Genomic DNA, 12,364 nt, shown 5'->3' with positions numbered 1-12,364 from the left:
GATGGAGAAGCCTCCATTAGCCTAGCTCACTGAGTGATCTCAGTGAGCAGACTCCTCCTCCCAGGTTCACCCATGCTGGACTGTAGCATGCAAGAAATACATCTTTGTTATTTCAAGCCAGTTAAGATCTGGGGGTTGTTTGTAACAATTGTTACCTAGCTAATTCTAGATACCTAGGAAGGAAGCAGGTTGGACATAAGACTTCAATTTCTGCTACTGCTGGTAGTACAAGTGTCCACTTTTTGGTGGTAGTGGTAACAGTGGTGGTTTCCCACTGGTTGCAGTATTGAGTTCTTACTGCAAAAGTGCTACAGAGCTTGTAAAATTGGCAGTCAAATTAAACTTTTGGTACTTAGTATTTGGAGTGGCAGTGACTGTGGTTTCATCGGGTTGTGTGTGGTATGGTTTGAGTGTTGTTCCTAGAAACTGAGCCTCAAATCCATTTCTCCAGCCCTCCTAACATTTCTGAGCTAAATAATATCTTTTAACAAATCCCTTTTATGTTTTAACTATCTAGGGTGGATTCTATTTGTGAAAAAGAACTCTGATAAAATTATTATGTTTAATAAGTCTCATGTTCCATCAATTACACGAGGCAAGTTATTTTATGAACTACAGTTGACCCTCAAACAACACAGGTTTTAACTGCACAGGTCCACCTATATGTGTTTTTTTTTTTTTTTTTTTAATAGTACCTTAAGTGTATTTTCTCTTTCTCATGATTTTCTTAATAATATTTTATTTCTCTAGCTTACTTTATCATAAGAATACAATATATAATGTATATACAAAATATGTGTTAATCAACTGTTTATGTTATCAGTAAGACTTCTGGTCATTAGTAACCAATTAGTAGTTAAGTTCTGAGGGAGTCAAAAGTTACACACAGAGGGCGCCTGGTTGGGTCAGTGGGAAATGTGTGTGATTCTTGATCTCAGAGTTGTGAGTTTGAGCCCTGCGTTGGGTGTATAGATTACTATTTAAAAAAAAAAAAACAACTTAAAAAAATGTTTTTAAAAAGTTATACATGGATTTTTGACTATGCAGGGGATTGGTGCCCCTAACCCCTGTATTGTACAAGGATCAACTGTACTAGGAAAAATAAAACTAAAAAACTGTTACATGCCACTTTTTGCAAGACTATATTCTGATTTCAGTTTAAACTGGGGGGGGAGGGGGTGGATGTGCTTTAGGATGAATAAGCTATTAGCAAAAGGAATTCTCCCCCAGATGAAACTGACAGCTGATGATGATTTTAAAAGAATTGTATCATTCTGGGAAGAAAATAAAACCACACCCAATCCTCATAAATGCAGAGATCTGTGATTATTCAATCCCAGGATAATCCCTAAAACACCACCAGAAAGTGTAGTACTTACTAGTACAGTGCCCCACAGAGAAATCCTCCACAATTATGCTCTCAGAACACTGGATAAGGAATCACATCTTTGTGGGGAAAACCTGGAGCACCCAGATTGGCTGACTGAGAAACTGTAGCTAAAGAAGTGAGTCAACAGATGCCATGAGATTTCCTACCCCGCAATTTTCATTGTCATTCATGGCCAAAAAATATAGATGATACCTTTCTCCTTTCTTCCTTCCTCCCTCCCTTCCTTCCTTCCTCTCTTTCTTTCTTTCTTTCTTTCTTTCTTTCTTTCTTTCTTTCTTTCTCTCTTTCTTTCTTTCTTTCTTTCCTTATATTTATTTATTTATCTGTTTGTTTATTTATTTATTTTTGAGGCAGGGGGCGAAGAGAGAGGGAAAGATCTCCCACCAACTAGAAGATCATGACCTGAGCCGTGATCAAGAGTCAGATGCTTAGCCAACTGAGCCGCCCTTACAGTGCTTTCCTTTTACTCCATTTTATTCTTTATTTCTTCCATCTCTAGATATCAGGAATTTGGGGGTTGGAGTTTTTTGAGGGGGTTGGGGGTAATGGTTTAAAGGAGTTCAAAGGCAGTTCAAACAAAGGTAATGAGATTATTAGAAGCCATATTCACACCTTATAGAAAACTGACTGGAACATGAAGGGACAATAGCCAGAGAACCTATATATGAAGAACAATGGTGCTATGATATAACCCCAGAAGCAGTAGCTGGATGTGTCATTGATCTGCTGTATACTAGAAGAGGGGGTGAATTTACTGGCATAAATATCATGGAATGGCTGGAATATGTAGGTGGGGACATTTTTGGAATCATACATATAAGAAAATGATGTGTGTGTGTTGGGCAAACAAGGGGTGGACTAGGGCAAACACCTGCCAGTCTGCATTCTATCTTCTCCTAGGACCACCCCTCTGTCCCCCAATGCCATGTTAGGCAATCTGAGCCTCATCCATCTCTTGACCACAGTTGATTGGTCTAGAATTAAGCATCTAACTAAGCTGAGCCAATCAGAGTACTTCCTGAGGAATTTGCAAACTGTAACCAAGAAAAAGAAACCAGTGTCTTGTTGAGTGCTTAGACAATAAGATTTTTAAGCTTTGTGACTGTCTGAAGTGATGTTTTTCACCATGTAGACCAGAAAAGCATTGAAAGCCAGTCTGGAGATGAGGATGATGGGGGCAGGGGAGAACAGAGGAAAGAGACTGGCACAAAGTAACAGATGAGAGGTGGAGAGAGAACCTAATGGCTTTTGTGACTATTAGTTCCAGTTGTTCCTGAGGCATTCCTGTCTTTAGGTTTCAGTATCTGATTATAAATGTTTTTTTGTTTTTGAACCAGGTCTTATTCTTCTTCGGTGAGCTCATCCACTTTTCTGATTTGACTACTACTCATTTTCTGATAACTCACAACATGTCTTGAGCCTGAACCCCAGACCTGCTTACCCAACTGTCTATGGGACATCTCAACTTAGGTGTCCAATTGGTACCTCAAATCTAGCATATCTAAAACAATTCATCATCCTCCATCTCCCCCCCCAACACACACCACCCCAACCCCTGTTGAAACTCACCCCTTTTCGTGTGTTTTCTATCTCAGTAAATGGCATCACAGTATCCCTAGTCACCAACCTGGGAGTTATCCCAGACTTTATTCTCCCTCTTGCTCCTCATGTCCTGTAGGTCTAAGTCTCTAAGTCCTGCCAGTTGTAATTCCTAAATATCCTCATTGTTCTCTTTTTCTCTCCAATCTTCTTCCCCTACATCATTTCAGTCCTTTGTCATTACTCTTTGCCTTCACCGTCAAATGCCTTCAATCTCTCCTTCCACCCAGCAGCCCATATCATCCCTCTAATTTCTGGATATGATCACATTTACTCCTCTGCTCAAAAATTTTCAGTGGCTCCCCACTGTTTTCAGGATAAAATTCAAACTCCTGCAGCTGGGTCACAAATTCACTCACATGACAGATGTGCAATATAAGTCTCTTCTGTTTCCTAGAAGTAATTGATCTTGCTCACAATGCCCCCACCCTTGCTGGGTAACAGGGGCAAGGGAATTAAATCCATTCTGGTAAAGTCAGTAGGGTCTAAAAATTTATTTTAGACAGTCTCTAAGTAATTCAGTAAGTTTGGATGACTCAGTGTTTCAGATCACCTTACCCTTCCCTTACTGGTTTCCAAGATAGCATTTGGATTTATAGGGATCTCATGTGAATTTCACGGCATTGAGGAAAGGGGCCTCTTAGCTATATGGTCCTTGGAATTGTGTCAGTTGGTATTTGCTGAGATGTGGCTGGTCCAGTATAAATGAATTGGTGAATTACAACCCTGAGCGGTAGCTATTACTAAAACAACTTTACAGATGAAGAAGCTAAGGCAAAAAGGAGTTAAGTAACTTGCTCCAGGTCACGAAGTTAGTTAAGTGGCAGAACCAGGAATCAACACCACCCTTATTCTGGAAGGCACTTCGATCTATGTCTAGAATTCCAGAGATAAAGCTGGTTTGGGGAGCATTGAGAGTCTTCGTGGTATAGTTTCAGGACTGTGCTCATCCATGGAGAACATGTAGAGCAGGATGGAAAAAGGGTCCAGTTCAGAACACTTAGAAATCACTGGTGTATGAGGTGGGTAGGAAGGCCTACCTGACAGCTCCTGCCCAAGTTGATCTTCCTCTTAGGAGAGACTGTAGGATGGAGAGAGTCAGGAGCTTCTAGGATGGAGAGTCATGCCTGGTCCTATTCCCGCCATGGATGAGCGATCTCTCAGAGTACCGCATTCCTCTCTGTCCTAGGCTCTCCCACAGCGCAGCAAAGCACGAACCCCTGACCAATACTGGGTAGGAACTCAATAAATATGTCCAAAGAACTTGTATTGGCAGAGCTGCTCACATCTCCTGGGGCCAGGGAATGTAAAGCCGCCTACAAACCCTCTAAAGTGGGGGTGCAGAGTCCACCCCCAGGTGGAAGTGGATGTGCAGAAGTCCAAGGGCTTCCCAGATGAGGAGGTTCAATCTCCTCCCAGATGTGGGGGCCCAAGGCCTTCCTCCAGATGACCGCGGCAGAGGCAGATATGGAGGGACAGTTTCCTCATGTATAAGGGTACATAGGCTTTTCTCAGATGTTGGATGTACAGCTCTTCCGGGTGTTGAAGGTGCAAGAAATTCCCAAAAGTAGGTGGGCTTCATCCCCGCCCCCTTCCCCCGGAGAGATCGAGACCAAGTAGTCCCTTCAGTCCTTCTCCCGCCCCCTCCCCACCCGGGCACAAGGGTTGAGCCAGTCCCCACCCCAGCGCGCGACCAATCGCCCAGGAGCCTGGCGCAGCCAGCCAATCGGGTGACAGCAGTGGCGCGGAGATGGCTCCGCCCTCCACAGGCTGCCGGCGCCGGCCTCTCAGGAAGCGAGGTTCTCCGCTGTTTTTGCTGCCTGCCGAGCCCAGTCGAGCCCAGCCGAACCCAGCCGAACGTAGCCGAGCCTAGCCGAACCCCGCACCCGGGCCGCCGCCGCCGCCCGAGCGCAGCCGAGCGAGCTAGCGAGCCTCCGCGGCCGCGGAGGAGGCACCGCCCCTGGGGGAGGAGGTGCCAGCTCGCCGCAGACCGCCCGCGGCAGAGGCCGCCCCGGTCGCGCCGCGGCGGGAGCGGCCGGCGGAGGCTGCGCGGCCGAGGGGGAGGGCCGGGGGAGGTGACATCGCCCCTGCCCGCCTCCAGCCCCCCCCTCCCCTCCCGCAGGCTCCTGAGTCTCAGTCGGCGCCCAGCATCCCGCAGCCCCGGACCCTCCCGCGGGCGCGCACACCGGGCTCAACTCAGGTAAGGGGGCCCTCCCCCCACGGGCACGGGCCCCGAGAACTAGAGACAGAGATAAAGAGACCGAGACCCACATGGAGACGTAGCGGCACAGCCGGGGCGGGGGGGGGGGGGGGGGGGGTGGGAGGTGGAGGAGAGACAGACACAAAGAGACACACGAGACTCACAACTACAGAGACAGACCCCACGGAGAAGGGGAGAGAGACACGTCCACGGGGACAGAGCGACACACAGCCGGGAAGAAAGACCGAGAGACATGAGACCCATACACACAGAGACGGATACAGAGATACACAGAGATAGCCTGGGCGAAAAAAGAGACACTCAGACACTCAGAGATGGAGACAGAGACAAATATAAAGAGAGCCACATAGCTGCACAAACATAGAGGTGGGTATACAGAGGCAGAGGCACACATCTAGGCAAGGGAACCTAAAGACAGATTAAGAGCCAGACACAGACATACACAACTGACCTGGAGAGACAGTCCCACAGAGAGGCACACCCCAGTATACAGCCTTGGATACACAGACCCACACATGCCTGCCAGGGCCTCCACAAAGTTCCCTCTGTCTGAGCTGGCACCTCTGGAGGTCTCCTGGGCTGGCTGGCTGGCTGGCTGGAGTCCTGAGAAGGGGGAGGCGCCCAGGCCACACCAACACTGGTCACAATCCCCATCCTTCAAGGCCTTGGGCTTCCTCATCTCATCCATTCTCACAGCACTTTTGAGGGCTGGAAGCTTGGTGGGCAGGGCCAGGCCATGCCCATTGGTTCTAAGGAGAATGAGATATAGGCTGTCTACTCTAGCTTCCCCACTGTGGCTACACCCCCATCCAGGTGCCCAGAGCCAAGCCTCAGGATGGGGGTGTTGGCTCTGTGGGTTATTTGGGCCTGCCGGCACCCAAAGTCTTCGGCCAGGGAAGCCAGAGATGTGGGACAGGATTCTCTTAGGCCTCTCCTCCTAGGCCTCACCCTACCCCTTCCTCACCACCCTTTCCTCTGCTGTGTACCTGCCACAGGCTCAAGACTGCAGGTGGACATCTCCATTGCCCAGGAATCATTGAGTGTGTGGACAGAACAGCCTCTTTGGAAGGCCAGCTGTACTGGAGTCCTGCCTCGGCATGGGCCTTGCCATCGAGCCAGCCCCGTGGTCTGTGCTGGTCTGAGGGTGCTGCCTGTCATGGGGGCAGCCATCTCTCAGGGGGCCCTCATTGCCATCGTCTGCAACGGCCTTGTAGGCTTCTTGCTGCTGCTGCTCTGGGTCATTCTCTGCTGGGCCTGCCATTCCCGCTCTGCGGACATCGACTCCCTCTCTGAATCCAGTCCCAACTCCAGCCCTGGCCCGTGTCCTGAGAAGGCACCCCCACCCCAGAAGCCCAGCCATGAAGGCAGCTACCTGCTGCAGCCCTGAAGGCCCCTCACCTAGCCTGGAGTCTGGGACCTAAGTCTACCCCACCCAGAGCCTGGAATCAGGATCCCAGGGTCTAGCCAGCCTGGGGTCCAGAACCCAGAATCCAGCCTGTCTGGAGCTGGACCTAGCAGCCCAGAGTCTAGCCAGCCTCGCTCCAAGAGGGGCTCTGGTGGCCCTAGGTAGACAGGTCTGGGTAGGGATCAATGAGTTGGTGCTAGGGCCAGGGCCACCTCGACTCTGCTCCATACTGAGGGCCACGGGTTGGGTCCACCTCTCCCTAGGCCAATCGCCTCCAGGCCCTTGACGTTGGGGAAGCAAACTGGAATCCATGGCAATAATGGGAGGGTGTCCAGGCTGGGCCCCTCCTTGGGTCCTCCCACTGTTTGCTGGATAATAAATGGAACTATGGCTCTAACCTGAGATTCCCTCCTCTTCCTGGGGACTCTGTGGTAGAAAAATTAAAGGTGTGGGGTGAGTTTCCAGACACAGGTTTATTTGTGTAGAGTAGGATGTGATAATGGTTGAGGGCTGAGTCCTGGGGTGAGGTGCTGGGACCAGGGCTGAAGGAGATGCTAAGGGTAGATACTGGGACCTGATCAGGGGTTGGGTCACATACTTGGTGCTAAGGCTGGGCTTAGGTACCAGGGTCAGGGGTTACAAGTACTGGGTTCAAGAAATGGGACAGGGACTGAGACCAGGCCCTCAGGTCTTTGTTTTCACTTCCCTCACCAGGTTCAGCAGTTTATCCAATTTTGCGATCTCCACAGCTGGACCCTTCTGTACCTCCTGCCCCTTCTTTTCCTGGAGTGGGGGGAGTACATGTGGGGGAGGAATGGTGAGGGGTGGGCCGCCTTTCTCTGGGTCCCACCTCTGCCTCCTCTGCCCAGCCTGCCCCAGCTTTGTCCCACCACTTTTCCACCCAGTTAGATACTGGATCCCCGCCTCTCCCCACCCCCACAGGGTCCTTCCCCAACTCAGGTTAGGAGACATGGGCTCAGCTGGGGCCCTCAAGAATCTAGGTGTGGCTCTGAATCTAAGATCAACAAAGGGTCTTGATGCTGGGAGAAGGTTTCCACCCACTGACCCTCACAGGAACTAGCCATTCAGGCTAGGGAGGGCTGTAGCTCTGGGGAGAGGTGAGGGCTCTGACTGTTGGGACCACCCTTCCACAGGAGTGTCCCTGGCTGAGTCCTAACAAGGAACTAAAAGATGGGTGTTTGCTGAGGGAGAGAGGTGTGGACAAAGCCACAGGTGCCCTCACCTAGTACCAAAACTTTCAGATCAGGTTTGGAGCGGAGTGACATTTGGGGCCAGGTCTGCTGTATCAGACATACCCAGGGTGGAGGAGGTTGTCAAGAGACCCAGGAGGGCAAATGAGATAGCCCATGTGATTCCAGATGTCATTAGGTGCGACTGTTCCTCAGAAGAGCAGATCCTAAATTTATGACCCCTCACCCTGGTCCACAGGGCACTCTAATGCCCTGAGAAAAAGAATTGGGACACTGGGGTATGTGTAACTCACAGGCCCCAAGAGCTCTATGGCAGACCAGCACTAGTTCCATACTCCCTTCTGTTCAGGCAGCAGGATATGGGCTAGGCTGAGGCAGCTGCCATTTCCTGCCTTCCCTCTGTTCCTGAGCCCCCTCCCCTGCCTTCTCAGCCACCTGTGCCCACTGCTCATTGGCACCTGCTCCAGCCTTGCCTGCTGAGGGCCCAGCCTAGGTTTGGCCTGGGCTGTGAGGAGGGGAGAGAGTACATGGCCAGCAAGCCCCTTCCTGGCCCCATCCGGGCCGCTGACACCACGCAGATCTTAGATTTCCTCTTGGTGTGATTGCTGCACCTGCTCCGAAATCTGTCTCCCTCTCCCCTTGTGGCCCAGTGCCTTTGCCACTGCCCAGTTCACCTCTACACTCTCTAGGCAGAGGATAAAGATGTCTTTTTCTCTAACTACTCTCCCTCCCAAATCAAGTTAGTGCTGTCTTCTTGGCTTTACCCCATCCCCTAGGAATTTCAGGACGTGGCTTTTAGTTTCAGCTTTGTCATTAATTCCCTATATGACTTTGGGCAAGTCCCTTGCCTTTCTGGGCTTCTGTTTCCCATCTATATGGTAGTTAGGGAAAGATAGTCTTTGACCTCTGACAAGTTGTGCTCTGACACCAATTAGGGGAAGCTTCACGGGTCAGGAAGTTGGGCTTCTGTGGCCAAGCCCTCCTGAGAAGGGCAGAGAGACTAAAGCCGGAAGAGGGGCGGGGGCGGGGTAGGGATGCCCAGAAGACTTCCTTTTGCACAAATCACTTGACTACTGATAGGATCAGATGACGGTTTCACAGGAACCTCTAATCCACTGAAGTACTAGCCCTCAGCTGTGTCACCTGCTCAGGTCCTCTGTTCCCCGGGCATCTATTTCCTCAGGTCTTCAGAGATCTAGGTCGCCGGATATACAGAGCCCAGCTCCCTTAGCTATGACTGACCCTTGCTCTGAGAGGAGTTGGGACTATGGGAGATCCTTGCCTCCCTAGGTCAGAGTGGGCAGGGCAGCCCTCCCCACCCTCAGATCTACCATCCTCATGGTGTGATGGTTGTACCCTTGTCTCTCACTGGGCTGTCCAGCTCTGCCAGCTCAATCTTCAGTCTCTCTCCTCACTAAATTAAGATCAGATTTTATCTGTTCCTTCCCTCCTCCTTGAGGCCAACTAGCTGGGCTCAGCAAAGAGCTTCAGACCATGCCCAACTCCTCCATCCCATCCCACCCCACCCCATTCCCAGCCCACCACAGCCTCTAGGCCACAGCTGCAGGCGCTTAGCAGCCTTCTGAGTATTTATAGCCAAGTCCACCCCCTCCCCCAGCTGGCTACAATTACAGGCCCGGCCAAACTCCCAGTCCTTGCCTTCTGGTCATTGTGGGGAATAGATGAGGCAGGTACCAGAGGTACGTTGCGGTAGCCCCTGCCTTGGTAAGGGTGCAAGGAGGCAGGTATCGGTAGTTGAAAGAGGCCTGCCCTTGCCTCAAACTGCAAATAAATGCCCCATATTGCAACCAAGAGGTGTAGTCATCAGGGCAACTTGGTCCAGCCCTGGCCCAGCTCTGATCCTGGCCTAGAACCCGGCAGAAAACAAATTCCATATCCTCTCTTAGCACCCAAATGGGCAGGACTGGGCTCTGGGTTATTTGGGATTCTAAGGATTCTTAGATTCTGGGTTCTAAGGCCTGGACTCTTACATCTGAAGCTGGACTCTGAGATCTAGACTTTGAGGTCCTGGCTCTAGGTTTCATGGCCTGTTTTCAGGGCCTTTGGGCTCTGGGCACCGTCTCCAGATCAGTACAGATCTCAGAAAGGAACCAGAACTCAAAAGGAGGACTGCCTAGCTGCTGACCTAGTTACCCTCTTTTCCTTTTTACCTTTTTCCCTGTGTGGACCCGCAGCTCCCAGCTCAGGGACCACTGGAGCTGAGGCCCTTTAAGCCCAGCCAATGACTAAGTGACTAAGCTCCAAGCCCCCTGCCTGGATAACCTGGTCTACACCAAATAAGCTAATGATGTCCACGTGCTTCCCCAGGCTTTGGACCCAGATAGTCACCTGCTTACTGGATGTCTCTGCGTGGGAGCCCCCCAGGTAACTTAGATTCAGCATTTCAAAACTGATCTCATTGTCTCTCCACAAACCTACCTCTTTTGTGCTCCTTATTTGGGCAATGACACCACCCTTAACCTGCATTTCCCAAGCCAGAAACGGGGGTGGGGGGGGTGGGGGGGTGTCACCTCCTGGCTCCTCCCCTTTTTCTCAACCGCACCATCTTGGAAACTTTATTTCTTACAGTAGCCCATACTACCCAAGCCTGTACCTTTGGCATCTTGCGCAAGTTGGGTGAGAGCTTGAGGCAAGTGACGTGCCCACGGTCATCACCCACAATGATGATAGGGTGGATGGGATTGAACTGCACGTGGGTGATCTTGTTCTTCTTTTTGGCCACCACGGGCTGGTTGCAGATGGCCTCATACTTGTTGATGGACAAGTCAAACACATGAGTCTGTGGAGAGGTGGGTGTCAGCATACTCAAGGATAATGGGGACCCTGTCCCTCACTTCAGAAGAACTAGCACATGAGTTTTCCGGGGAAACACATCAGAAGTCTAGCACACTGGAGCTGGAGACAGTGGGAGAGGGAATTTGTGTCTCTGATTACATTTTCCTGTGGTTGAGGGAATGAGAACAAAAAGCTTAGAAAATTTATGCAGAATTAACAATAGTGGCAGCTACCATTTGTTGAACAGCTTACTATGTACCAGACTTTGTAGGATCATGTTACATAGTTGTACACCTAATAATCCTCACAGCCACTCTATAGGGTAGGTCCTGTTATTATCCCCATTTTATAAATGAGGAGATAGAGGCCCTTAAGGCTAACTTGCTAGTAAGTGGCAGAGCCAGGGTTTATATCATATGCGAGGGTTTAATATATGTGAGGTGCTCAGACTGCACTTGTCATATAAGTGCTCAACAAATATTTGATCTTATTTTGACCATTCCCTAAGTCCAGACCATTAGTAACTCTTGCCTGGACAACTGTGGCAGTTTCCTAATGGGTCTCTCTGCTTCCGCTCTTGCCCCTCTACAATCCATGCTCCAGGCAGCCTCTCAACTTACCTTTAAAAAATCTAAAATCTTCCAATAGTTTCCCTTGGCAGTATATATACAATCCAAATTCCTGACTCCAGATTCTCCGCTCTCCACTCTCACTTCCTGCTCTCTCCTTTGCTTCCTAGACCCAGCCATATTTGCCTGCTTGTTCCTTAAACACCTTGAAGCTCATTCTCACCTCAGGGCATTTGCACTAGCTCTTCCCTCTGTCTGGAATGCTTCTCTCTGTCTTCACACAGGGCCGGCTCTTATCATTCAGCTCTCAGCTTGAATGTTACCATTTGAAGAAGCTTTCCTTGACGACTCTAAGAGACCAGTCCTTTTCTTTACATCGCTCCCTTTCTCTCTCTCTCTCTTTTTAAAACTTTCTTCAAGTAATGACTTATTTTTATTAAGTTTGTTTATTTTGAGAGGGGGAGAGAAAGAGAATGCCAAGCAGGCTCTGCATTGTCATTGTGGAGTCTGATGTGGGGCTTGAACTCATGAACTGTGAGATCATGACCTGAGCCAAAACCAAGAGTTGAGTGCTTAATGGACTGAGCCACCTAGGTGCCCCTTTTCTCTCTCTTTTAAAAAAAAATATAATAACTTTATTGAGATATAATTCACATACAAAAACATTTACCCACTTCAAGTATACAATTCTTGGTTTTTAGTATATTTACAGTTATGGAACCATCACCACAACCAATTTTAGAACATTTTCATCACCCCAAAAGAACCTTTGTACCATTAGCAGTCACTTCCCATTTTCTCCCACACCCCCAGCCCTAGGCAACCACAAATCTACTTTCTGGTTCTATAGCTTTGCCTATTCTAGACCTATATAAATGGAATCCTACAAGTGTGTGGTTGTGACTGACTTCTTACACTAAACACGTTTTCAAGTTCATCCATGTTGTAGCATGTATCCAATACTTCATTCCTTGTTATTGCTGAATAATAATCTTTTTGATATACCATATTTTGTTTATCCATTCATCAATTGATGGATGTTTGGATTGTTCCACTCTTTGGCTACTATGAATACTGCTATGAACACTGTGTACACACATACTCCTCTTTCAATCTCTGCCTAGCACTTAACACTATTTTTGTTGTTGCTTTTTTTCTCTGTCCCTTCACAAG

General features: G+C 49.2%; 2 protein-coding genes across 3 annotated transcripts in view; one reads left to right on the top strand and one right to left on the bottom strand.

Moving 5' to 3' along the window:
- The first annotated feature begins 4,911 nt into the window (after positions 1–4,911).
- Positions 4,912–7,012, top strand: ENHO (energy homeostasis associated). Its single transcript, XM_045470116.1, has 2 exons — positions 4,912–5,189; positions 6,206–7,012. Exon 2 carries the CDS (start codon positions 6,367–6,369, stop codon positions 6,595–6,597), a length of 231 nt encoding a protein of 76 aa, XP_045326072.1. The 5' UTR covers positions 4,912–5,189; positions 6,206–6,366; the 3' UTR covers positions 6,598–7,012.
- Positions 7,013–7,069: 57 nt separating this feature from the next.
- Positions 7,070–12,364, bottom strand: part of DNAI1 (dynein axonemal intermediate chain 1) — a 59,967-nt gene continuing 54,672 nt past the window's right edge. Inside the window, exons 19-20 of one of the 2 annotated variants that reach the window (XM_045470105.1) lie at positions 10,441–10,626; positions 7,070–7,398 (exon numbers count right to left, since the gene is read on the bottom strand). In XM_045470105.1, coding sequence (XP_045326061.1) covers positions 7,300–7,398; positions 10,441–10,626 — 285 coding nt within the window. In that variant the 3' untranslated portion in view covers positions 7,070–7,299. Of the gene's footprint in view, positions 7,399–10,440; positions 10,788–12,364 lie in introns of those variants that run through there. The other variant, XM_045470106.1, reaches the window with a different exon arrangement.

The sequence above is a fragment of the Leopardus geoffroyi genome, chromosome D4, assembly GCF_018350155.1.
Source record: "Leopardus geoffroyi isolate Oge1 chromosome D4, O.geoffroyi_Oge1_pat1.0, whole genome shotgun sequence".
NCBI classification, from domain to species: domain Eukaryota; kingdom Metazoa; phylum Chordata; class Mammalia; order Carnivora; family Felidae; genus Leopardus; species Leopardus geoffroyi.
Note: the sequence above shows the minus strand (reverse complement) of the source record. Positions and strands in the feature narration are given on the sequence as shown.

Bases quoted from the DNA above. Each gene is read 5' to 3' on its own strand.
- ENHO (XM_045470116.1), top strand. From the start codon at position 6,367: ATGGGGGCAGCCATCTCTCAGGGGGCCCTCATTGCCATCGTCTGCAAC.